At 35.3% G+C, this 26832-nt stretch overlaps 1 protein-coding gene across 4 annotated transcripts in view; it reads right to left on the bottom strand.

Moving 5' to 3' along the window:
• Positions 1-26832, bottom strand: part of LOC149794740 (uncharacterized) — a 94187-nt gene that overhangs the window by 28677 nt on the left and 38678 nt on the right. For 3 of the 4 annotated variants that reach the window (XM_089964357.1, XM_089964359.1, XM_089964358.1), the window contains exons 2-7: positions 24025-24119; positions 19792-19890; positions 12411-12513; positions 11612-11720; positions 8271-8329; positions 3941-4077 (exon numbers count right to left, since the gene is read on the bottom strand). In XM_089964357.1, the coding sequence (XP_089820483.1) occupies positions 3941-4077; positions 8271-8329; positions 11612-11720; positions 12411-12513; positions 19792-19890; positions 24025-24088 (571 nt within the window). In that variant the 5' untranslated portion in view covers positions 24089-24119. Of the gene's footprint in view, positions 1-3940; positions 4078-8270; positions 8330-11611; positions 11721-12410; positions 12514-19791; positions 19891-24024; positions 24120-24306; positions 24482-26832 lie in introns of those variants that run through there. The other variant, XM_089964361.1, reaches the window with a different exon arrangement.

The raw sequence follows: 26832 nt of genomic DNA, 5'->3' as shown, positions 1-26832 counted from the left end.
TGCAGTTAGGATTTAATGTACGGCAGGAACACTCCCATTGCATTAACACTTAAAGATTATGCAGACCAGACTTCAACAGTGGGATTGGGATCGCCTTTCACTGTGACATTGTCCTTTTTGCGGACCTGGTGTATGTCTAGAGCAGACAATGCACGCACCGTCTCCTTTACAATAAAAGTTCCCTCTGTGAAACTATGTAAGTACATCAGGATGTTGACTTTAGGTGTAACTATGTCACATAGATGCATCGGAATCTACATAGCATAACTGGTGTGGTCCATATCTAAGAACCATGGAACCATCTTGGTTAAAGCATCAATATAGAATATTGCTTTCACACAGATCATCATCCAAATTCCAGCTGAATGATAATGCACCGAAACTGCAGTTGGGGACTTACTCTATCAGTCTTTCGTTAACTTCTCTCCCTCAACCAGGTTTCCGCGGTACTGTGCTTAAATTTCTGCATGAGCAGATACAGCGTAATGATGAGTTTGCGAGTGAGACATACGGGAGGCTTTCTGAAACGAATCTGCTATTCCCGATGTAGCAACGGCAGCATGTACAAGTACACTGGTCCACACTATCCTCGAAAAGGTTTCTAACCGTCTCGAGAACTGCTATTTCGATGTGCAACCCCCACCGAACATCACAAAAAGTGCTCGTCACTATGGTTGTTGTCCAGTTTCACAGGATTTGCTCTGGAAGTGTGTACAGAGGCTTCAAAATCTCCACTGAGTTCTTCATCACCTCCAGGCCTAATACTAAGACTGGTCACAAAAAGAGGGAGTAAAGAAGTAAGCTTTACACTTCTGTCTGGTGCTATAATGAATTGTTTTCCGGCAGCCATAATATGTATCACAGGAGAGTGTCCCATACGACGGTCTGCTTTGTTAGGACCTTCTATCAATGGCACAAGTGATACTTTTATACACAGGGCAACATGTGGCACACTGGTTTATGACTCTGGATTGTGAGGCAGAGTTTTCTTGGCAGTAACTTGGGCATGCTCACAAGTGATGTTTACAGCCCGTTGAGCTCCACTGACCTATCACTTACAAGTTGGAACTTGTAGAATTCCAATTCCATTAAAGGGGTCACGTTCACTTGTTGATCTATGTGTATGGTCGATGATGTCTGTTTCACTGGTAACGAAGACCCCATTCGCTATGTTTAGGAGGGCAGACAGCTTTTTCGATCGCATAGTGTTGACAAATGTTGTTTACAAGGTCAGTGGATATGTTATGAACCCGATAGTATGAGATGGACAGTCTAAGGTGGAACAGAGTATCATTAGATAACACTTGGTGAATCTTCAGGTGAACAAACCATCAGATCTAGACACATAAGCAATGTTGTTTATTGTTCTTGGCTGTGACAAGCAGCACTTGTAGCAGTAGCTGTCTCTTGACGACGTACATAATTTCTAAACATGAACAACTGCAAGAATGTGAGAGTTGATTGAGGTACTGATGTATTGTCTTTGTTTTGATGCCTGGACATTTCAGGATCATAACCACTAGTGTAAAAGTGAATCGGGAACAGACCCCTCTGACATTTAAAGTCAATGAACTACTGAATCTTGTTTTCTTTATAATCATAGCTCTGCGTACTATATCTGCAACCCTGGCAAGAAGAACGGCATCATTGTTAGCTTCAGGCTCATTTTATTTCTATCGAGCAGAGCCAAACTCATTGTGCTAACGAGTATTTTCTGCACTGCTTAAGGGCTTCCACAACTGGCAAGTCAGCCAGAATTCGATTTTTAGGTCGGCATCTTGTGCAATCAACTAAGTTTGGTGAGCAAACACATAACCTGTAGTTTGAAAGCGCACTGCTTATTGTACCTCTAGGCTAAAATGGCGATGATTCACGAAATGACTCTCCAGCTGTATGTCCGTCAAACAAACAAACAAACAAAACACGTTGCAGCAGAATGGGTGCATGTTTCACATTTTGATGAGTGCATTTCACGGACACATATGCGTCGTATAGAATAGGAGGTTTCCCCTTCACTGCCTGTTGAAGAATGGTTTTGTTGAAACGCAGTCTGTACGAGTAGTGACATTTGGTCTTGTGACGCTGGAATGTTACCTCAATGTCTTCACCGTCATTCACTGCTGACAAATGTACTGTTCTAAGTAAGCAACCTATTTTCTTGAAACTAATATGATGGTCAGAATCTTGTAACCTTTTCCAGATGTACTTCGTCATGATTCAGTTAGACAGTTATGTACATCGGTTGTATCCTCCTAGTCTGCACAATACTGTGTACATCATATCTCAGGTTGCTCAGGATCCACCATCTTCTCCATTCTAGCCATTGTCACTCACTACAGTATAGAACATATATAATTTGTATGGTCTTATATCATCCTTGTACAATTATTATAAATGCAGATCTAATTGAAATAACACAACCGAATCAAGTCTGCAACCTCACAAGTGGATCCAGTCTATCAGATTAGAGGCAAGATTTAAATGAAATGGATTACGGCCATTTTGGACAATGGCTGCCATTTCCATCGCAGGAATAATCTGTGATGGCCCCATAGATAAAAGTATTCCTTGGGGCATACCCTAGCAGCATGCCAAATTTATTTGCTTGTAATCCATAATACCCCATCCAGTATCCTACATTATCTAGATCACTGCAAGTGATGTGATCAATCTATCCCCTTAAAGTAGTTTCCTTCCATATGTTAACCAGATTCGTTCACCTTCGCATGAAACAACAGACACACCAACATATTAAATTTCATTTCAATGAGTTTCCTACCTTTATGTCGTCATACACTGAAAGTTTCCAAAACTGGGTTTGATCAACCTCGGCATACTTATCAATGTTTTTATTTTATTGCATTAGATAATCCGAAGCACATATATGTGAAGTCTTCGAAAAGCTGGCATCATTATATGTTTCAAATGCTAAATATATATTCCTGCTTTCTTTTAACCAAGAATATTTACAAATAATTTAACTCATTATTCCAGATGGGTCTTAAAACAGTTAGAATTTTGAAATTGGATGGGCCTTTCTGCTTGCAACAGATAGAACATGAACCATTTTGCTATTCAACAAATCTATGTGCATTAAAGTTGTTCGGGTAAAGGACTCAGGATATTCGAATTTACTATCTCCCACAAAAGGACTAAAGAAATTTGAATTTACTATCTCCCACATATTCTTGTCGTATCCTTGAGTCAACTTTCCCTTTCGAAAGAAGTTTGAATACATGTATCATGTAAAACTGGAATTAAAAGGTTTAAATACAAGTTTGCGATTAGACTTAGACGAAGTTTACTACACCCTCTGGTCTTCATTCCCAACAAAGCTTCAAACCGTCATAAAACACCTACACATGTGTAGGTTTATAGTTTATGTAATTCCCAACGAAGCTTCAAGCCGTCATAAAACACGCACACATGTGTAGATCTGTAGTTTATGTAATTCCCAACGAAGCTCCAAGTCGTCACAAAACACGTACACATGTGTAGGTCTGTAGTTTATGTAATTCTCAACAAAGCACCAAGCCGTCATAAAACACGTACACATGTGTAGGTCTCTCGTTTATGTAATTCCCAAAACGAAGCTCCAAGCCGTCATAAAGCAAGTACACATGTGTAGGTCTCTTGTTTATGTAATTCATATTAATGTCAACAAAAATTATCCGAAAAATTAAATGTTAGTAGAATGTCTTAGAAACTGTAAGTGGTATTCAACTTTATTCGAGTGTCAAAATTGTTTTGAGCTGAAGCATGTCTTGTTTATTTAATTGGTGGAGAGGTGGGTATATTTTAGAAACAGCGTTAACGATCAATGAATCAGCTAGTGCGCTGATTGAGCTGAGAAGTACAAATAGTTTAGCGTGAAAGCAAATATGGATGGACGGCGATATATGATTTTGGAAATTTCTTTGCGCGCAGTTGTATAACTTACCCTGGCTTTTCTGTACTGTGGGGATTTCAGGGAGGGGCATGTCTGGTCTTTTGGGCAAGGTACTGTTATATTGCGAACTGGCGGCACTCGTTACTTCCACTCCATCTATGTCTTTGTACTGGACCTGTTTTATGTTACTGTAAAATACAGACACAAAGAAGCAGGATGTTGTATTTCCGATCGGTATTTTCATAGAAATACATGTTAGACGATTGCCACTGGGGTATGTCATGTATTTAAATGTGCGTGTAGCGTGGGCGTAGTCCTTCGTAAAATGCGTGGCACATAGTTCAATGCATGCACAGGGGAGAACATTAAAATGTATGACTTAAGAGTACAAACTATGCACCGTGGAGAATATTGAGATGAATGGCTTAGAGTTAAAAGTATGCACGTAGATTACATTAAAACGTATGGCTTAGAGTTGAAAGGGTGCACCGTGGAGAACATTCAAATGTATGTCCCATATTAACACTGAAATAAATGGCTTAGAGTTGAAAGTATCCACCGTGGAGCACATTCAAATGTATGTCCCATATTAACACTGAAATAAATGGCTTAGAGTTGAAAGTATCCACCGTGGAGCACATTCAAATGTATGTCCCATATTAACACTGAAATAAATGGCTTAGAGTTGAAAGTATCCCCCGTGGAGCACATTCAAATGTATGGTTTAGAGCTCAAAAAATACACAGAAGAGAACATTAAAATATATGGCTTAAAGTTCAAAGTATACATCGTAGAGAACATCAAATGCAGGGCTTAGAGTTCAAAGTATACAACGTAGAGAACATCGAATGCAGGGCTTAGAGTTGTATGGCTCAAATTATGGTTCAAAGTATGCACCGTAGCACATTAAAATGTACGGCTTAGAGTTCAAAGTATGCACCATGGCACATTATAATGTACGGCTTAGGGTTCAAATTATACATCGTAATACATTATAATGTATGGCTTAGAGTTCAAAGCATACACCGTGGCACATTAAAATGTATGGCTTAGTGTTCAAAGTATACACCGAAGAGAATATCAAATGTATGGCTTAGTGTTTAAAGTATACACCGTGGCATATTAAAATGTACGGCTTAGAGTTCAAAGTATACACCGAAGAGAATATCAAATGTATGGCTTAGTGTTTAAAGTATACACCGTGGCATATTAAAATGTGCGGGTAAAGTTCAAAGTATACACCGTGGCACATTATAATGTATGGTTTAGTGTTCAAAGTATACACCGAAGAGAATATCAGATGTATGGCTTAGTGTTCAAAGTATACATCGTGGTACATTAAAATGTACGGGTAAAGTTCAAAGTATACACCGTGGCACATTAAAATGTACGGCTTAGAGTTCAAAGTATACACCGTAGCACATTAAAATGTACGGCTTAGGGTTCAAATTATACACCGTGGCACATTATAATGTATGGCTTAGTGTTCAAAGTATACACCGAAGAGAATATCAAATGTATGGCTTAGTGTTCAAATTATACATCGTGGCACATTATAATGTATGGCTTAGAGTTCAAAGTATACACCGAAGAGAATATCAAATGTATGGCTTAGTGTTTAAAGTATACACCGTGGCACATTAAAATGTACGGCTTAGAGTTCAAAGTATACACCGAAGAGAATATCAGATGTATGGCTTAGTGTTTAAAGTATACACCGTGGCACATTATAATGTATGGCTTAGAGTTCAAAGTATACACCGAAGAGAATATCAAATGTATGGCTTAGTGTTTAAAGTATACACCGTGGCACATTATAATGTATGGCTTAGAGTTCAAAGTATACACCGAAGAGAAAATCAAATGTATGGCTTAGTGTTTAAAGTATACACCGTGGCACATTAAAATGTACGGCTTAGAGTTCAAAGTATACACCGAAGAGAAAATCAAATGTATGGCTTAGTGTTTAAAGTATACACCGTGGCACATTATAATGTATGGCTTAGAGTTCAAAGTATACACCGAAGAGAATATCAAATGTATGGCTTCGTGTTTAAAGTATACACCGTGGCACATTAAAATGTACGGCTTAGAGTTCAAAGTATACACCGAAGAGAATATCAAATGTATGGCTTAGTGTTTAAAGTATACACCGTGGCACATTATAATGTATGGCTTAGAGTTCAAAGTATACACCGAAGAGAATATCAAATGTATGGCTTAGTGTTTAAAGTATACACCGTGGCATATTAAAATGTACGGCTTAGAGTTCAAAGTATACACCGAAGAGAATATCAAATGTATGGCTTAGTGTTTAAAGTATACACCGTGGCACATTAAAATGTGCGGGTAAAGTTCAAAGTATACACCGTGGCACATTATAATGTGTGGCTTAGAATTCAAATTATACACCGTGGTACATTATAATGTATGCTTAGAGTTTAAAGTATACACCGTAGCATATTAAAATGTATGGTTTAGTGTTCAAAGTATACACCGAAGAGAATATCAGATGTATGGCTTAGTGTTCAAAGTATACATCGTGGTACATTATAATGTACGGGTAAAGTTCAAAGTATACACCGTGGCACATTAAAATGTACGGCTTAGGGTTCAAAGTATACACCGTAGCACATTAAAATGTACGGCTTAGGGTTCAATTTATACACCGTGGTACATTATAACGTATGCTTAGAGTTCAAAGTATACACCGTGGCACATTATAATGTATGGCTTAGAGTTCAAAGTATACACCGAAGAGAATATCAAATGTATGGCTTAGTGTTGAAATTATACATCGTGGCACATTATAATGTATGGCTTAGAGTTCAAAGTATACACCGTGAGGAACATTACTATGTACAGCTTAAAGTTCAAAGTATACATCGTGGCACATTAAAATGCATGGCTGAGAGTTCAAAGTATACACCGAAGAGAAAATCAAATGTATGACTTAGTGTTCAAATTATACATCGTGGCACATTATAATGTATGGCTTAGAGTTCAAAGTATACACCGTGGCACATTAAAATGCATGGCTTAGTGTTCAAAGTATACACCGAAGAGAAAATCAAATGTATGGCTTAGTGTTTAAAGTATACACCGTGGCACATTAAAATGTACGGCTTAGAGTTCAAAGTATACACCGAAGAGAATATCAAATGTATGGCTTAGTGTTTAAAGTATACACCGTGGCACATTAAAATGTACGGCTTAGTGTTCAAAGTATACACCGAAGAGAATATCAAATGTATGGCTTAGTGTTTAAAGTATACACATTATAATGTACGGGTAAAGTTCAAAGTATACACCGTGGCACATTAAAATGTACGGGTAAAGTTCAAGGTATACACCGTAGCACATTTAACTGTTTGGCTTAGAGTTCAAAGTATACACTGTGGGAAAATTAAATGTATGGCTTAGAGTTCAAAATATGCACTGTAGAGAAAATTAAAATATTTAGCTTACAGTTCAAAGTATGTACCATAGCGAACATTAAAATGTATGTCTAAGATTTCAAAGCATGACATTGGAGAACATTATAATGTATGTCTTAGAGTTCAAAGTATGCACTGTAGAGAAAATTAAAATATTTAGCTTACAGTTCAAAGTATGTACCATAGCGAACATTAAAATGTATGTCTAAGATTTCAAAGCATGACATTGGAGAACATTATAATGTATGTCTTAGAGTTCAAAGTATGCACTGTAGAGAAAATTAAAATATTTAGCTTACAGTTCAATGATTGTACCATAGCGAACATTAAAATGTATGTCTAAGATTTCAGAGCATGACACTGGAGAACATTATAATGCATGTCCTAGAGTTCAAAGTATGCACACTGGAGAACATTAAGCAGAGAGTACCTTTGTCTAGTAATTGAAATTTATAATCTGATCGAATAATGACATACTCATCAGCCATTTCTTTTAAAAATAAAATATGAAAACATGATACCCACTAGGAGAGAGAGAGAATGAGAGAGAGAGAGAGAGAGAGAGAGAAAGAGGGCAGGGGCATATTTATGTTCTGTTAATGCTAACTTTCTTCAAGGTAAGGTTATTGAAATTATTTAAGTTTCCTTTGAATCATTATATGCATAAGGAAACAAAACTTTTGAGTTATATTACCATTTGTAGCAATTGGCCGATTGTTTGGTGACAGCAAGTTCATATTCAAGCCATGATGATTATACCTTACGGTAGTGACCATTATGAAATGAAATACTGTCAAACTTGACCAAAAATGATATATTTTGCATAACATTAGGAAAAAGACAAGAAAAGAGATGTACTTATGTGACCATATGATGTGATTTCACCTTCATGGTAACGTGTGTGATAAAAAACATGTTTTCTCTATTAAAATTGTTTTAGTTACCTTGGAGGATATTGGCCATTCGCAAGCATGATGAACTCGTAAATGTTCCGCATCCACTCCTTGGTAAATATAAATCAACAGAATTTAAACGAAGCAGAACAAGTGTACCTAAATTAATAATATAAGATACGGATGAATGATTAACAAGTAGGATTTCATCTAAATTATGCAAGATTTGGGACCTTTTGCTAGTTAGAAGTTGTCTAATTAATAAATGAAAATGCATCTGTTTTAGAATAGGAAGTTATCGTGCTACGCATATGTATTATAGCTCTTTAGTCGTACATTAAAATCAAATATGACCTGACAAAACTGAACCGTGTCCAGCTTAAATGAATCTTTTCAAGCCAAGGCTATCCAATGCGCTCTGCATCCATCCTTTGCACATATCCATATCCGGAATAATATCTACAGTCCCGGCATCTGACTGGATGCATAGAAAAGCAACTGACCAATCAGACGTCTCTTTACTCTTATGTACAACAGTTGGAAATAATCATAGCTGCCTCCTACATCATCACATGTTACGTTTTAGTTTCTCTAATTTACACAGTTTAAGTTTTCGTTTCGAGTCTAGGAATGGGACATCATGTTGACTTGTTGAATGCCTAACATGCCATGTAACGACCTCTTTCATTGGTCCATTGATGGACGGCAACACTTTCATCTTGCCAGACGGTTCATCTTAGAAACACTTTTTAAGATTACTATATATGCCAAAGGTGGATGTGAGCGAAGTGGACGGAAAAATCCATCGTTAGTGAAGATGGTTTAGCCATTGTTTTAAATGTTATGTGACACATACTATGGTAATTTGATGCTGTAATTGCTTCGACATTGATGTTTGTTCCCTCTTTTTTGCCTGAAAAAATGAACAACCATAATACCGCTTAAGAAATCCATCCATGATGTTGACTTTACACAGACGAGTCCACATGTACGGATTCTTCCGCAACATATAACTTTTTACCAATGGCACAAGATATACTGACGGAAAATTTAAACAGATGAAAGTTTTCAATGTTTAAAACTACATTACTAGTTCCTCTGAGTTCCCGCAACTATTACTTAGTTTATTTTTAAAGTATAGCAAACTTGACTGTAATTTAAGGAAAATTTCCAAGAAAATGATAGGCATCTACATATTTGAATGCCATTTCTTTTCATTTCTATTTTTGTTTTTACCGATTTCCCTATAAACTTTAATGAACTTTATATTAACGTGGATAGTTTTTATCTCTCATTGCGGAAAAAGGTAAGGAGTTTTGCTTAATTTCTTTTATCACGTTATTTTAATAAAGATCACACGACATATATTCAAGAAATACCAGCAGTTCTCATTAATCTGATTTCATAAAATATATAATGTTACTATGAACTCATTATATATACTTGCAGACTTTTCAGTTCATCTGTGGAGATTCATTTTTAGAAGAAATAATTGTTGCATTCGGATTGATCTTTCTTGCACCAAACCTAATCACTAACCGATAACGGGTCCTTATTAATCGTCAGATTTTCTGTCCGTATGATGATATTCTCTTAATTATAATGGTGCAAAGGAATAAATTATATATATATATATATATATATATATATATATATATATATATATATATATATATATATATATATATATATATATATATGATCTTACACGAATGCTAATTTAAAATAAAATTTATTAGACGTGAAGAATAATTTCTATGTTTTATTTTGAGAGCCTTTCATAAATTTCATTTGAAATCAGCACTGTTTAATAGTTTATTTTATCTTATGACGAAAAATACTGCTCCTTATCTGACCAAACCGCAGAAGAGTGTATTAGAATGACTTCGATTCATGCGCGCGATGATTTCTCCAATCAATTATTAATCAGTGTTGGTTGTAGGCCGAAATTAAGTGAAAGTTGTGATTTGGGTACAGCGTCTGTTGCCGAGCTAGACTGTAAGCTTGCTATGGCCACAAAGTATTCAAGTATTTAATGCAGAAATAAAAAAAAATAAAGAACCAAAATCTTACAAGCAAACTCGCAATCATTTAAATCATTGCTTAAAGATGTTACTCTCTGAAGTATGTGTGATACGACCACTCTGTGATGTTTCTATTATATCCCTACTCCATATATTGTTCACTGTCTTAATCCGCGCAAGAAATGATTCAAGGAAAACAAATCTATGCAAATCGATGGGTTTTGCCTAACAAATATATAATAAAAATACAACCTGCTTTTTTTTTGGCGTTCATGTAAGGAACTATTTCACTTGTGAAGTGGAAATATTCTGTGTTGTCGCCACTCGTGACAAAACAAAGTTTCCGCTTCTCTCTTGAAACATTTCCTTCTATCCATTCCAGTAACATAGGTATCATCGTTACACAAGAGTTAGGCTAGTACATACAATAGGTATACTTGAATTTTTCAAAAAATGATTTTGCTAAACGCAATGAGTCTCTCTACCGAGCGAATCAAACACCTGCGTGAGACTGGTTTGAAGTCCTTTGTTTCCCTATTTCCAAGGACCTCAAGACAACAATCATTGTCAACTGGAAGGTTACTAAATGCGCAGAGACTACAAATATTTTTTTCTAATCAAGCAATACACAAAAATAACAAATCTGTAACTTCACATCTGCATGGCTTTTCCTTGTTACACATTTGCATGATTCATCAGAAAGCCTTTTGTAGCAGAATATTAGTACTTCGCACCATGAAATGAAAAACACGATCTAAACACCCAATGCAAAGAACTATTCCAATCTGTGGCCACGATTCCATCTCTGCGTCAATCAAAATATAGTTTTGAACCATACTTCATACTTGTTTTTATATGTGCACTTCCACCATACTGCTTTCACAACCACATACAAGGCATCTCAAAATAAAGAATGACTCCTTCCCAATTATTCCATGTTATAAATCTGTCTCTGTTACGAATATTTCACTCTGAAAGGCACAGCCAAACAACACAGCTAAATTAAGATAGGAGCTACTTGGCCCCATGCCAACCCGAAAGCTTTAATCCTGCTCTGACCCCATTTCATATTTGTTTTGTTTATATTACTATATTTTATATCCCATGACCACAGCTTTTACTTACATTAACCCATAACCTGACAACCATAAAGTGAGTAACTATATCTTCGCTTTCTTCAGGCGTCAGTTCATTATTGCCCTGAGTAAAACTAAGCAAACTTAGGAAGATTGCGAAAACAAATGGAGCAGACGCAACAGAAACAACAACTAATATAACAAACAGTAATTTGTTGAACTGTTTCTGTTGCTAATACTACCACCATCAGCACTAAACAGCTCTCCTCCTCTTTTTCCTTCTCGTACGTACCAAGCGTTTATCGTCGCTCTCACATGAAAAAATATGAGGCCGTTTCAGAGGGTCCTTTGGTCGCACCTCGAACACGTAGTGCATTGATGGATGATCCACTACAGCCACACTAAAATTAGCAAAGGACAAACTGGTTACAACCCGCCAATCGTCTTTTTTTGAATGAGAGAAGACAAAAGCAGAATAAACGCCAGTGAATTACTTGTGTTGATATTATTTATTGGAATATTTAATATGTATAAAGAACATTTGCTACAACTAGCTAATTACTTTTCAGCTAAATTTACCACTTTTATGAATATAATACAGGTGCCATAAACGGTTTCAGTTTGCAGTTGTTTCTTTTGGGGGGGGGGGAACGAGATACGAGTTTAAGACCGGGATTTCAAAGTCTACAACGAGTGCTCCGGCAAGCATTTGTACACATCAAACCGTGAATCATCATTATTTAAAAATGACCAATTACTAAATATTTGCATTATATACCAAGCACATATGTGAAGGAGTCTTTTGTTTGTTTTGTTTTTGCGCATGAAAAATCATATAATGAAATAGTGTGTGCACTTCCGATGTTCCAGTGGGATGGGCGATTTAAGACCGCACGAGTCAGACAAGTAAATCTATTCTTAACATGGAAAAAGGAAACAAAAAACTAATAATACTCATAGTGATTTTCACGTATACAGACCTAAAATTGCTGTATAGTTTTTGAGAGAGAGAGAGAGAGAGAGAGAGAGTGCGATATATGATGGAATACATGTGTAGTGGCTGTTGCTTTCGAGTCTGCAAATTAGCTCACCTATTGTAAGCAGACAAAGAAAACCCTTGCGATGGAGACTTAGAGAGCTCATTTGAAAATACGTATATACATCCTTCGGAAAGTATTACATATTTCTGTCTCCCTGAAACAAAGATTCATATTAACTTCTTGCATCAAGATATGAAAATGTTACCACGAAGATATGTACATATTACTGTCAATATATGAACGTATCACCATGGAGATATGACGATATTACCAACAACAAATGAACATATTTCCATGAAGATATGAACATATAACCATGAAAATATGTACATATTACCTTCACGATACTGACATATTACCATGAAAACATAAACATATTACCATGAAGATATGAACATATTAACATAAAGACATGAACATATTAACATGAAGACATGAAGATATTACCATTAAAATGTGAAGCGATTACCATGAAAATATGAACACACTACCGTCACGATATGTACATATCACCACAAAGATATGAACATATTACCATTAAAATGTGTACATATTACCTTCACGATACTGACATATTACCATGAAAACATAAACATATTACCATGAAGATATGAACATATTAACATGAAGACATGAAGATATTACCATTAAAATGTGAAGCGATTACCATGAAAATATGAACACACTACCGTCACGATATGTACATATCACCACAAAGATATGAACATATAACCATGAAAATATGTACATATTACCTTCACGATACTGACATATTACCATGAAAACATAAACATATTACCATGAAGATATGAACATATTAACATAAAGACATGAACATATTAACATGAAGACATGAAGATATTACCATTAAAATGTGAAGCGATTACCATGAAAATATGAACACACTACCGTCACGATATGTACATATCACCACAAAGATATGAACATATTACCTTGATTAAATTAAATACATATTACCATGGCGATATATACATATTACCATGAATACATGAACATATTACCTTGAAGACATGAACATATTACCATTCAAATATGAAGATATAAACATATTACCATGATTAAATTAAATACATATTACCACGACGATATATACATATTACCATGAATACATGAACATATTACCATGAACATATGAAGATATTACCATATAAATATGAACATATTACCATGGCAATATGTATATATTACCATGAAAATATGAATATATTACCATGAAAATATGAACATATTAATAATGAAGACATGAACATATTACCATAAAATATGAAGATGATGAACATATTACCATGAATATATGTACATATTACCATGAAGATATGAACATATTACCATGAAGATATCAACATATTACCATGAAGATATGAAAATATTACCATGAAGATATGAACATACTACCATACATATATGAACATATTACCATGACTATATGTACATATTACCATGAAGATATGAAAATATTACCATGAAGATATCAACATATTACCATGAAGATATCAACATATTACCATGACTATATAAACATATGGCCATGAAGATATGAACATACTACCATACATATATCAACATATTACCATGACTATATGTACATATTACCATGACTATATGTACATATTACCATGACTATATGTACATATTACCATGACTATATGTACATATTACCATGAATATATATACATATGGCCATGAAGATATGAACATACCATGAAAATATGAAGATATGACCATGAAAATATGATCACACTACCATGAACATATGCATATATTACCATTAAGATATGAACATATTACCATGAAGATATGTATATATTACCATCAAATTATGAACACATTACCACCAATATTTAAACATATTACCATGAAGATATGAACATATTACTTTGAAGATATGAAAATATTACCACAAAGGTATGTTCATATTACCATGAAAACATACACATATTACGATGAAAATATGACGATATTACCATGACAATATGAACATTCTACCATTAAGATATGTATGTATTACAATGAAGATATGAAGATATTACCACGAAGATATGACTATAGTGCCATCAAAATATGAAGATATTACCATGAAGATATGTACATATTACCATCAAGATTGAAAAATTTTACCATCAAGGTATGAACATATTACCAAGAAGATATTTTAAAATATTACCTTGAAAGATAAAAAAAAATTCCTAGTAAAATATGTTTCTTCTAGAATACTTGCCCAATCACAATACCTTAACAGAACTACTTCCACCTATCCAAGCCAACCCTCACAGATACTACTTTTAGCAAAAGTGAACTAAAAGTATTCTGCCGGCCTATTTGGCGGTCGGGCACAGTGATATCCCTTTAGGTTTAAGGATTGGCGGCAAAGATCAAGAACGTGTCAGTTTCTATTGCAGCGGAAGATACGATCTCTTTGGAGGGTGCATGTATTATGATTGGGTAAGTATTCTCGAAGAAACATATTTTACTAGGAAAATTTGGTTCTTATTTAAATACGTTCACCAGTCAAAATAAATTAGGAGAACAGGTAAGAGGTAGAGGATGGTACATCCCGTCACCCAGGAGTTACCATCTCCGGTCCCTTAATGTATGTGAGACTGCTTCTAGGTAACCCGACTGCAAGGGACTCCATCTGTCGACTCACGGCTTCAAATAGGGAACCCCCACCAAAAAAAAAAAAATTCCAGCGAAAGAAGTGAAGCCGCGTCTTAAGAAGCTGTCATTCGACCTGGAAAGGTGACCTATTGAACTGCAGATATATGTCCTACAGATCGAACTGGGCCCTTTGAGAGGACAGATCTCGTACATAAAAGGAGAGAATGTGGACTCCGATCTCCATCCCACAGCCTGAATGATACAGGTTAGCGAATAGTTCTGGTCGAATGCTAGGCTGGTGGCAACTGCTCTAACCTTGTGAACAGAAATGTGTAATAAATTCATTTAAGCCAGGGTTATTTATCTATACGCCGAGCGAATAATCTACTTAATCCAGGACTAGAGTCTGTTTTGATATATCCTCCTGTCCTTTCCTGCGAAGTAGAAATAGGCGTGATCTCCGTCAACGCAAAGGCTCTATTATATTAAGGTACTACTTGTAAACTCGAACTGGCTCTTGTAGGTGGTCTTCAGATGATGTGTCCAGACTAGACAGAGGTTTCATGACGAAAGTCTGGTTACCCATGGAAGGAAGCCGGTTCTTGGCGGTAAAAGACAATGCCGTCATGGGTAAGACTAACCCGTCATGTATAAATATTGTACCCCGAGCCTATCTTGTGAAGTCGCATAGACTACACGCACGAGTGGCTAAATATTCTTTAAATATGATGGAATGCTAATGCAGATAAACATCACTAAGTGTCGCCTATAGAAACATACATGAGCAACATGCGACTGAGTAAACCGTGTGTAGAAAGATTACCTATACTTGTCCGACCAGAGCGAAGCAATACAGAAATGTGCACAAGTGTCTATATTACACAAAAGAACCTTCACATAAAAGGGAACTGAGGCACCGTTATCGATACGTACAAAGTAGGTGCGACAATATCCATTAAGAGGTTATAACCAGTTGAGACAAAAATGCCCATGGACTGTCCGAACAAGAAAAATAAAAGCACTGAAGTGGACGACCGGACGCTACGAATGCCTTCGAATAGAAACTCACCGATATGTACCATTCTTAATGAAATTACACATATATAAGGCGTTTTTTTAAAGTGCTAAAGACTTGCACATACAAAATAATTATAGCTTGAACTCAATGTGAAGTCGCTTAGGCTTACCGTACAAGTACCTAAATGTGTGACGACGACAAACTGTTAGAAAATTGTAAAGGCAGAACTTTGTCGGGATAGAAAGAGAAAAAATTGGCAATATAGATGGATTATTCCAGAGGCGTAGCTGGGGGGGGGGGGGCAGGGGGTACATATGTCCCCGGGCGCCAAGGTACAGGGGCGCCAAAATGAGGCTTACAACGTTACATTATAATAAGTAAACAAGGGTAATATTCAAAAATGGGATTAAATGGGGAGGGGGCTGTGGCGCCAATTTTATAGTTCGTCCCCGGGCCCCGGGCGCAAAATATCATTGCTACGCCTCTGGATTATTCATTCCTTCGAAGTGAAAAAATCCTCCAACTTGTAATGGTATATCCTCCACGTTGCTTTTGCGAGGTCTCTGGTGACGAGAGCATGCTTCTTTGTACGCGCGGAAGTACCAACTGACACGTTCTTCGTCTTTGTCGCCAATCCTTATACCTAAGGTGAGATCACTCTACTGGACCTCCACACTGGTCGGCAGACACCTTTTAGCGCCATTAACTAAAAATGGTATCTGGGAGGGCTGGATTTGCGAGGTAGTAGTAGTTCTCCTAAGGTATTATCATAGGGTCACAACTTTAAAGAAGAAATGAACATATCACTATGCAGATATGAATATGCTACTATAAATATATGTATATATTACCATAAAGATATGAACATATTACCATTATGATATGAACATTCTACCATGGACAAATGAAACTATTACCATGAAGAAATGAAAATATTACCATGCAGATATGAACACGTTACAATGAAGATATTAACATAGTACCATGAAGATATGAAAATATCCCCATCAAGATATGAAAATATCCCCATCAAGATATGTACACATTACCATGAATATATGAACATATTACCATCAAGACATGAACATATTAATATCACGATATGAACATATTACCACAAAGATATGAAGATATTGCCATGCAGATATGAGCATATTACCACAAAGATATGAACATGTTACCATTAACATAATACCATGAACATAAAAATCACCATCAAGACACGAACACATTACCATGAAGATATGAACGTATTACCATGAAGATATGAACATATTACCATCAAGACATGAACATATTATTATGACGATATGAACATATTACCTAAAAGATATGAAGATATCGCCATGAAGTTCTGAAAGCATTATTATGAACATATGTACATATTACCATGAATACATGAGCATATTACCACCAAGATACGCACATATTACCATCAAGATAAGAACATATTACCACCAAGATATGAACACATTACCACCAAGATATGAACATATTACCATCAAGATATGAACATATTACCATCAAGATATGAACATATTGCCATCAAAATATGACCATATTACCAGCAAGATATGAGCATATTACTTTGAAGATATGAACATATTACCATGAAGATATGAACATATTACCATCAAGATATGAACATATTACCATCAAGATATGAACATACTGCCATCAAGCGCATTCCAGATGTATACATGGACGAGTTACTTTTCCCATGTTTGCCATTAACTTTATCAAAGGATTGAAATCAGTTTCAAACATGAGTATGTAATTTTCGTTTAAAAATAAAATTTAATTTTGTAAATCGCTATGAATTGAATCGGCTAATTCTCTCTGAGATGTTCAAATGATGCAAAATTGGCCGGAACAAACTTCACATTTCATCATACAGCACACTACCACAAGTGTAACCGATTTTTAAAAAGAAATTTACGGCTAAGGTAATGACGGATTTTGCTACAGTCGACTTGTTACTATCAAATATTCAAACTTTCCAAGTGTGGATCCTTAGCAAACTTGTAAGTAAATTTAAACGTTTGACCACATATATTAAGCATTAGTGGGGTTCTCATGTGGATATATTTTGCGTTTACTGTGTTATTGATCTCAAAGGATTATTCCATATGAACCAGAAGAGATTCCTCTTTTTTGTTTGCATTTTTTTTTCAAAGTGCCAATACTTGGTAACATGTTGATAAATGAACTAAAATTACACCGGCATTCGTCAAATAGCAAACACGTGAAGATGTGTCATTTGCTGTACAAGTTAACGAGATATTAACAGGAGCCAAAACATTAAAAGCTGATTGACCATTCACTGTAGAAGCGAAAGGCAACCGCAAAACTTACAGAATTAGTCTTGTAAAAGACTTTAATGCAGTAAGAAACGTATATCCTGCAAACCATTTACAAGGACATTTAGATGTATGCAACAGAATCAGAACATTTCGGGCGTGAAAATTTCTTCTTTTTGTTGTGGTTGCAATTTGTTTCTAAAAATAATAGTTGAATTTAACTGAATTACCCGCGTCAAACTATCAATAAAAGTTAGTATACTCCTCCGCGATACTATTAAACTTAACCATTACTCTTCCGTTTGTTGCCGGAAAGGGTGAATGTATTAATAGATTTCTAGACTTGTTCTCTGTTTATAAGGCTTCGGTCATGCGTAGAATTTCTGAAGCAGAATCTTCAGCCATGATAGTATTGTGTGGGAAAATTCCAATATATTGTTCTTAAGTCCTCTAATTACAATAAGAAAACATATCTGTCCATTCGGCACAGTAAAAAGTATCGTATATAAAGCATTAGATTGGAGACTTATCCATTCCTTTTAAGTCATCCCTCCGAAAATTACTAAAACCATCCAAGTTTGTTTTTGAATATTTATTTACTGATGTTTTTGTATATTAATGCACATCAACATAAGTAGGTTATTTAGTGCCAATAAAATGTATACCAGTGTCATGAACTAGTTGCAAACTGTACACAATAAAATGTATACCAGTGTCATGAACTATTTGTAAACTGTACACAATAAAATGTATATCAGTCTCATGAACTAGTTGCAAACTGTACACAATAAAATGTATACCAGCCTCATGAACTAGTTGCAAACTGTACATAATAAAATGTATACCAGCCTCATGAACTAGTTGCAAACTGTACACAATAAAATGTATATCAGTCTCATGAGCTAGTTGCAAACTGTACACAATACAATGTATACCAGCCTCATGAACTAGTTGCAAACTGTACACAATACAATGTATACCAGTCCCATGAACTAGTTGCAAACTGTACACAATACAATGTATACCAGCCTCATGAACTAGTTGTAAACTGTACACAATACAATGTATACCAGTCTCATGAACTAGTTGCAAACTGTACACAATAAAAGGTATATCTCATGAACTAGTTGCAAACTGTACACAATAAAAGGTATATCTCATGAACTAGTTGCAAACTGTACACAATACAATGTATACCAGCCTCAAGAACTAGTTGCAAACTGTACACAATACAATGTATACCAGTCTTATGAACTAGTTGCAAACTGTACACAATACAATGTATACCAGTCTCATGAACTAGTTGCAAACTGTACACAATACAATGTATATCAGTCTCATGAACTAGTTGCAAACTGTACACAATAAAGCCAAACTAAACAGTAGGAGGCCTGCAGTGCGAAATATTGGTATCCTGTTTGATATTACAACTTGGAGTAAATTCGTATCATGTGGATAGGAAGGAAGTTCAAAAGTATAATTGATACTGACGTACAATTGACCGAAACACGTTTTTCAATTAGCCGTTCTATCTTTCCTTTCTTCCTCAGAAAACCACACATTGTGTACCCGACTCGCACCAAGTCGTTAGCACCTGAAATGAAAAATGTACTTAGGCAAATATGGTTATTATGCCATTTAATCAGGAAATCACATTGAATATCCTCTATGTGAGAATGTCAGACAAGCTTTCTTTTACAAAATAAATTTTTGTGAAACTAGAATGAAACTATAAATGGTTGACAAGTTAGGGAAAAAATGATAAGAAAATCTGAGTTATCCTAAACTGAACATTAGCAGTAATTTCAAAGCATATAATCGTACGTACAAGAGCCTAACAATAAAATATTATTTTTATTACACTTGGAGCATGACTTTATCTCTTTTGCTTAAATTATGTATATAATACAATACAATTAATTTAATTTTAATCTAATGTTATGTTCTAAACTCAGTTCAAAACAGGTATATAGCTGATATATATGAACTTATATCGAGTATTAGAAGAGTCTATTTTTATGTATATCAATATTGTAAGCTTAACGTTTATCCAAAGTGTTGATTGTGTTGTAAGATAACGGTTATTCATAAACATGTTGCTACAGTTTGAGTTTATGGCCTAACTATGTTTTACGAAATTGGAATGTTCTGGAAACGAACTTAACCACACTGTGATGGAATTTTCCACTAGAGACGACCCACGTCATGGTAATTCCAGGGCATTGTTAGTGCGTCATAGGTCAGGTGACAGTCTACATATAAAATGGGGTTTGGAAACAAAGTATTAATTCCTGTTTCATAACAGTTTTTGGAAAACAATGATCAGAGTTTGTAATGTTCAGATATAATTTTTGAGGAATTATTTAAAGAAATCAATTTATTCCTAAAGTTCTCATTCGTTACATTGACACACAATTCAGAGATTGTTGTGAATTAATTCAAAGCCATAATGGATTATACCATTCGGATACATCAAGACATTTAAGACTATGGGAATGTATTAGGAACAACATACGTTTGAACTTGTGATATAACATTTATGGTAATTAGAGATTTAATTCACAATGATGGGTCTCTTAAATGTTTACTCTGTACCTTACAATAATAAATGATATATTGAAATTTACTTAATGTTTTGGTTTTACTTTCTTTCTTTTACACATTTTAAGACTACAGATTCGCCCGTTTTCTCACTGGAAATAGGAAAATTTTAAAATATCACTGTCCTGGTCACAAAAGCAAAGTTAGTGGGGAAATAATAGCCATTTTCTATACCTTTGAGGCACAAGCAATTACGAAATAATGCTTACTACCCATGAACAAAAATTGTGTTACATAGTGTTATTTGATAAGTAGTGTAGAGCCAAGAATGTTGATCAAAATTACGATAACATCAGACAGATCTTATTAGTTTAGGAGTTCAAAAATTGTATTCAAAGTGATATCAATATATATCTTGATGTGCAAAACGTAGAAATTTTGGAAGATGCCGATTAAACAGGTGATGATTATCCATTCATTCAAAAGGGTTTCATTTATGAATAATACTTCCTATCAGCCTTTTTTTTTTGCGAAACAAAATCATCCCACCCACCCACATATCTCAATCTAACACCACGTTTAAAAATCAAGCGTCTTAAAAGTTTACCAGTTCTTTCAGTTCGAAATTTCAATCATTATTTAAAATGTATGTTGATACAAGTGGTGTAGGGATTGGTGGAGTATTGATTCGAGAAAATAAAAATATAAAAATGGTATGGATCATCTAGTGTTCTATTTTCTAAAAAAAGAAATAAACAAGCACAGAGAAATTATTACTGATTCTTGTTTGATTGTACTTTAAGCTAATGTTCATTTGCAAATCACACGTTTACATAGCGTTTGCTTTAATTGTAATTTGTAAATAAGCTGTTGACATAGCTTTTAAATTCACACTATTATACAAAAAATTTCCAATTAGTCATGACTCACATCCAAGGAATTCCCGAACAGTCTACTGTTTCTTAGGTCAAGAAAAAAATTATATACAGAGAACCTTTGTAATGAAAGTGTTCATTTCTGTTTTATTATTGGTCTCTGGAATAATCTGTAGTTGTGTGCAGAGATAATTCGAGAGAAGATGGTTATTTCAGTCATTCGAATTATTAAAGTGCTCATGAGAGGAATTATTTAAATTATTCATTGTAACTACAAATAGCTCATTGCCTTCTGCACTACATGTTATTTAGGAATCATTGTGAATTCATTCCAAGACGTTCTGGATTACATTGTTGTGATACATAATGACATTCAAGACCATTGGAATTCGTTCGGAACATTCTATACTTTTGGACATGTTATAGGAAATATAAGATTATTTGGGATGTAATAAAGAATATTGTAAGTGTTTCCTAAATTAACACTTTGTAACTTAGTATAATAAATAACCTGTTCATTTTACTTAAGTTGATGGTTTCACTTTCTTTCTGTTACTCATTTTAATGTTTACAGTGGTACAATACCTTTGGTACACATATATATTATACATGATCATTCACTTCAATAAGGTCTGGTCATTTTATCATCTCCATTTACTTTATTGAGATTTCAAATAGCGCAACTGTTCCTACAGAGCGTATGTACAGAAGGAGCAATCATTATCGTAGTTGCTTTAGAGCGAACACCAAACAATCATTATCGCGGTTTCTTGGAGTGCGAACACCAAACAATAATTAGCGCGGTTGTTTTGAGAGTTAACACCAAACATGTATTAGCTCGGTTGCTTGGGAGTGTTTGAACACCAAAGAGTTATTAGCGCAGCTGCTTTGTGAGCGAACACCAAACAATCATGCTTTGAGAGTGAACACCAATCATAGCGCGGTTACTTTGAGAGCGAACACCAAACAATCATGCTTTGAGAGCGAACACAAACAAATCATGCTTTAAGAGAGAACACCAAATTTCAATACACAGATAATGCTTATATAATAAATTTTAGTGTTAATAACTGTAGCTCTGATATTACAAAACGGTTTAAAAATAGGATTATTGCTTCGAACATTGTCTATTTTATATGCTACAATCCCATTGCCGACCTTATACACTACAATCCCACTATTCTTACTGCGTCAGTAAAATAACAATTATGCAAATATAATATCCACTCCAGTCCTATGTCGATTTTGCAGATAGTACTACAGGTTAGTTAAATCTTATAACTTCATTAACAATCGATTTTTGTAAGATAATACCTGCCATGTCTCACCTCTCCAGTAAATATCGATTTTGAAGATAATATCGCCCAAGTCTTACAATTCTAGTAAACGTCGATTTTGTACGATAATGTCTTCCCGTTCTTCCTTCTCCAGTAAATATCGAGCTTGATAGATAATATCACCCAGTTTTACTGCTCCAGAAAGTTTCGGCTTTTTTGTACGATATCTCCCTAGTCTTACCGCTTCAGTAAGTGTCGAGTTATGAAAGAAAACAGCCACTCTAGTCTTATTTCTTATCGGTTGTTTTTGCCGATAATATCATCCTAGTTTCAGTAAGTGTCGATGTTTGTAAGATAATATACCCTTAGTCTTACGTCTCCAGTAGATTTTGATTTTTGTAGATAATATCAACGCATTATTATTATACTAGTAATTATCGCTATTTGTAAGATAATATCCCCCTGGTCCAACTTCTCCAATACATATCGATTTATAAAGACCCTAATCTTACTTCTCCAGTAGATATCGATTTTTGTAGATAATATCACCGCATTATTAATATACTAGTAATTATCGCTATTTGTAAGATAATATCCCCTTGGTCCAACTTCTCCAATACATATTGATTTTTAAAGACCCTAATCTTACTTTTCCATTAAGTATCGATTTTTTTGTACGATAATATCCCTTGTGTCTTACTTCTCCAGTAAGTATCGATTTTTGTAGATAATATCATCCCACTCCTCGAGTAAGTTTTGTTTTTTGAAGACAGTATCCACTCCAGTCTTAGCACCCCAGTAAATATCGATTATTGAAGATATCACCGTAGTCATAGATCTTCAGAACATGTCGATTTTTTACGATAATATGTTCTTAGTCTTTCTTCTCCTGTAAATATCGATCGTTGTGGTTTATATAACTAATACTATATTTGGTTACAGTTATGAAGATTTTAGGATTATAGTGGTGGTTATAGCGGTGGCGTTGATATGAGCTAATATAGTAAAAAAAAAATGTTACTTGGCGCAACTTACCAATATTTTGGAAAGGTTCATACCGGACATTATGCTCGTCTTTGTAAGTCGATCCGGAGCTCATGCCTATTTCTGTGACGACTTCTCATACGGAACTGAGATAAAAAATAAAGGAAAACATGTTGATGATCATTCTATTCATAATCATACACGTGTTGAATTAGTAAGACGAAACAATGTATCATTTTCATAAGTACGTGATCAATACCGTCAAACCTAAGTTTCTATTATTTTAGTACACGATAATGATGCGTGGGTGGCGCATATCTAATTGTTTCATACCGCTTTAGCCATTGAATTTGTCATTACTGTTGAGTAATATCCACGTAATCACAAAGACCACTGAAATAAGAATCGTTGCACTCGTTAAGTCATTTTTGATTGCTTCCACGAGTCCACTAGTCATGCTCTACACGAGAAAAGAAAATGAATCACTGTATTGCAAGTTGTACTATAAGTTGAATCGGTCACGTTTACATTTTCTCACTTCCGGAGAATGTATATACATACGCAATGGGATGATTCCCGGTGGCGTTATGTATCAGCAGTAACATATCAGCAAGCACTGTGTTCCGCTGTATCGTAATGCATACTACCCACGTCAATCAATAACATTTTTCCACAGATATTGAAAAGTTTTTATTATACTAGTCAGGCTTGCGTTGAACACTACATCTCGTTAGCAACGAAAGCTATTGCTGTATTGTCTGTGATTTTTCGTACACTTTTCATTAATTCTTTCTTTAGGTGTGCAAATGTGGTCTTCTTTAAGAAAATCATACGATAAAAATAATAGCAAATTTGCATGGATTGATGGTAAATGAAAGTATGTACAAAAATAACTCAATACAGTATTTCACATCTTTTCGATGTAACCGGTATAAACGTTCACACACACACACACACACACACACACACACAGAGTTCACATAGTTAACGCAACCAATTTCGCTGACGAAAACGACAAAATTGTTATGGTACACATTGGTAAACGATCTTGGTCTCAAATAATTACATACTTGCAATACTGTGTATTATCGTTTATTAATTAATATATTTTGAACATCGATCATTATTAAAAACAATACTCCGTAGCTCTGAAGCACGCAAACTGACACCTCATAATTCTCACATTTTTTCTTAAAATCCCAACTACTGGAATGAAATGGCTGCAGTGTTGCCTAGATCAGTCCTCAATGGGAAATGCCAACTGTCTTGAACAGTACTCAAATGGATATGCAGACTGCCTTGATAGTACTCAAGTGGATACGTCGACTGCCTTGATCAGTACTCAAGTGGATACGTCGACTGCCTTGATCAGTACTCAAATAGATATGCAGACTGCCTTGATAGTACTCAAGTGGATACGTCGACTGTCTTGAACAGTACTCAAATGGATATGCAGACTGTCTTGATAGTACTCAAGTGGATACGTCGACTGCCTTGATCAGTACTCAAGTAGATACGTCGACTGACTGCAGAAACAGTATTGTGACCCGTCAGTCATAACCCGGTGATCGGAACTGGCATGCAAGCTCCTTCTGGCAAACCCACAGAGAGAGGACATACCCAATGTCCGCAATCTGATATGCCATAACTAAACTGCCCTCTCTAATTTCCTGGTATTAGGTGGGCTGGACAGTCGCCATCGGTAGCGAAGGTAAAGTGCGTCCTCCGGGCGTATTGTAACTACCCCCTGCAGCAAGTAGTCAGGACCTTAAACCGGGCCAGACGGAGCTTAGATCCGTACCAATCTCTAATGGTTCCGCAACTGCGAAAGTCCTGACTTTACTTGAACAAGCACCCAATAAGCATAAAACAGGGAAATCTTGACAATAAACACTTTCCAAATTTTCCATTTTTTTAGACGCCTAATCAAACATCTACTTAATACGATATAAAGTAGCCACAAGAGGTGAAAAATAAAATGTAATTTTTTTCATAGCAGTTTTAGAGGATCATTAAGCATCATGTAAAGAGATTGACTAAAATTCGACTCCAATTAGTCGTCAAAGTCCAGTTAAAAAATTCTAGCCTCATCCATCTATTACCCATCGTAATGTCCATTAGCAATGCAAAACAAACAAGAAGAATGATGCTTCCAAACTGTTTGTTGTTGCATATTCTCAAGCTTAATTAAAACTATTTCTTTTAAATCAGTGCCTACATTTATGTGCTAAATTTATGAAACGTGCATATGCTGTCACCCATTATGGGATAATGTATACCGCTTCTAATGACATTCTCTCCGGTCGACCCTCTGGACGCGTTTGCAAATTTCTTCCGTGACAAAGTTCAATCCATTAGAGACAAACTTGGCAACACCATTTCAATTGATTCATCGTCACTATACAGTTCTAAGACAGAATATACACAGCAACCTTCAACAACATTTGATCCTGTCATAGATATGGTTCATACGCTTGTGACGAAGAGCGCCCCAAAGTCATATGAACTCGATCCGATTCCAACATCTGCTGTTTGAGTGCTTAGATTCAATATTGCCTTCACTAACCGATGTTATGAATACCTCTCTCTAATCCGGCGAAGCCTATGCTGTCTATAGAACAGAAACTTGACCAATACAAGGATTTAAATAACTACAGACATGTTTCTAACCTATCATTCATTTAAAAGATCTCACAAAAAGTTATTCTATTCCAACCTTTACATCATCCAAATACAAATAGTATTTTTAGGAATGTATAATCTGCAAATCATCCTCTCTGAAACTTCCCTTTTTAAGAGTGTTAACGACCTTCTCTTTGCTTTGAATAGTGGAAGGATTAAAGTCCTCATCCTCCTTGA

Source organism: Sinohyriopsis cumingii, chromosome 7, assembly GCF_028554795.1.
Source record: "Sinohyriopsis cumingii isolate HCF-2022 chromosome 7, ASM2855479v2, whole genome shotgun sequence".
NCBI lineage: Eukaryota > Metazoa > Mollusca > Bivalvia > Unionida > Unionidae > Sinohyriopsis > Sinohyriopsis cumingii.
Note: the sequence above shows the minus strand (reverse complement) of the source record. Positions and strands in the feature narration are given on the sequence as shown.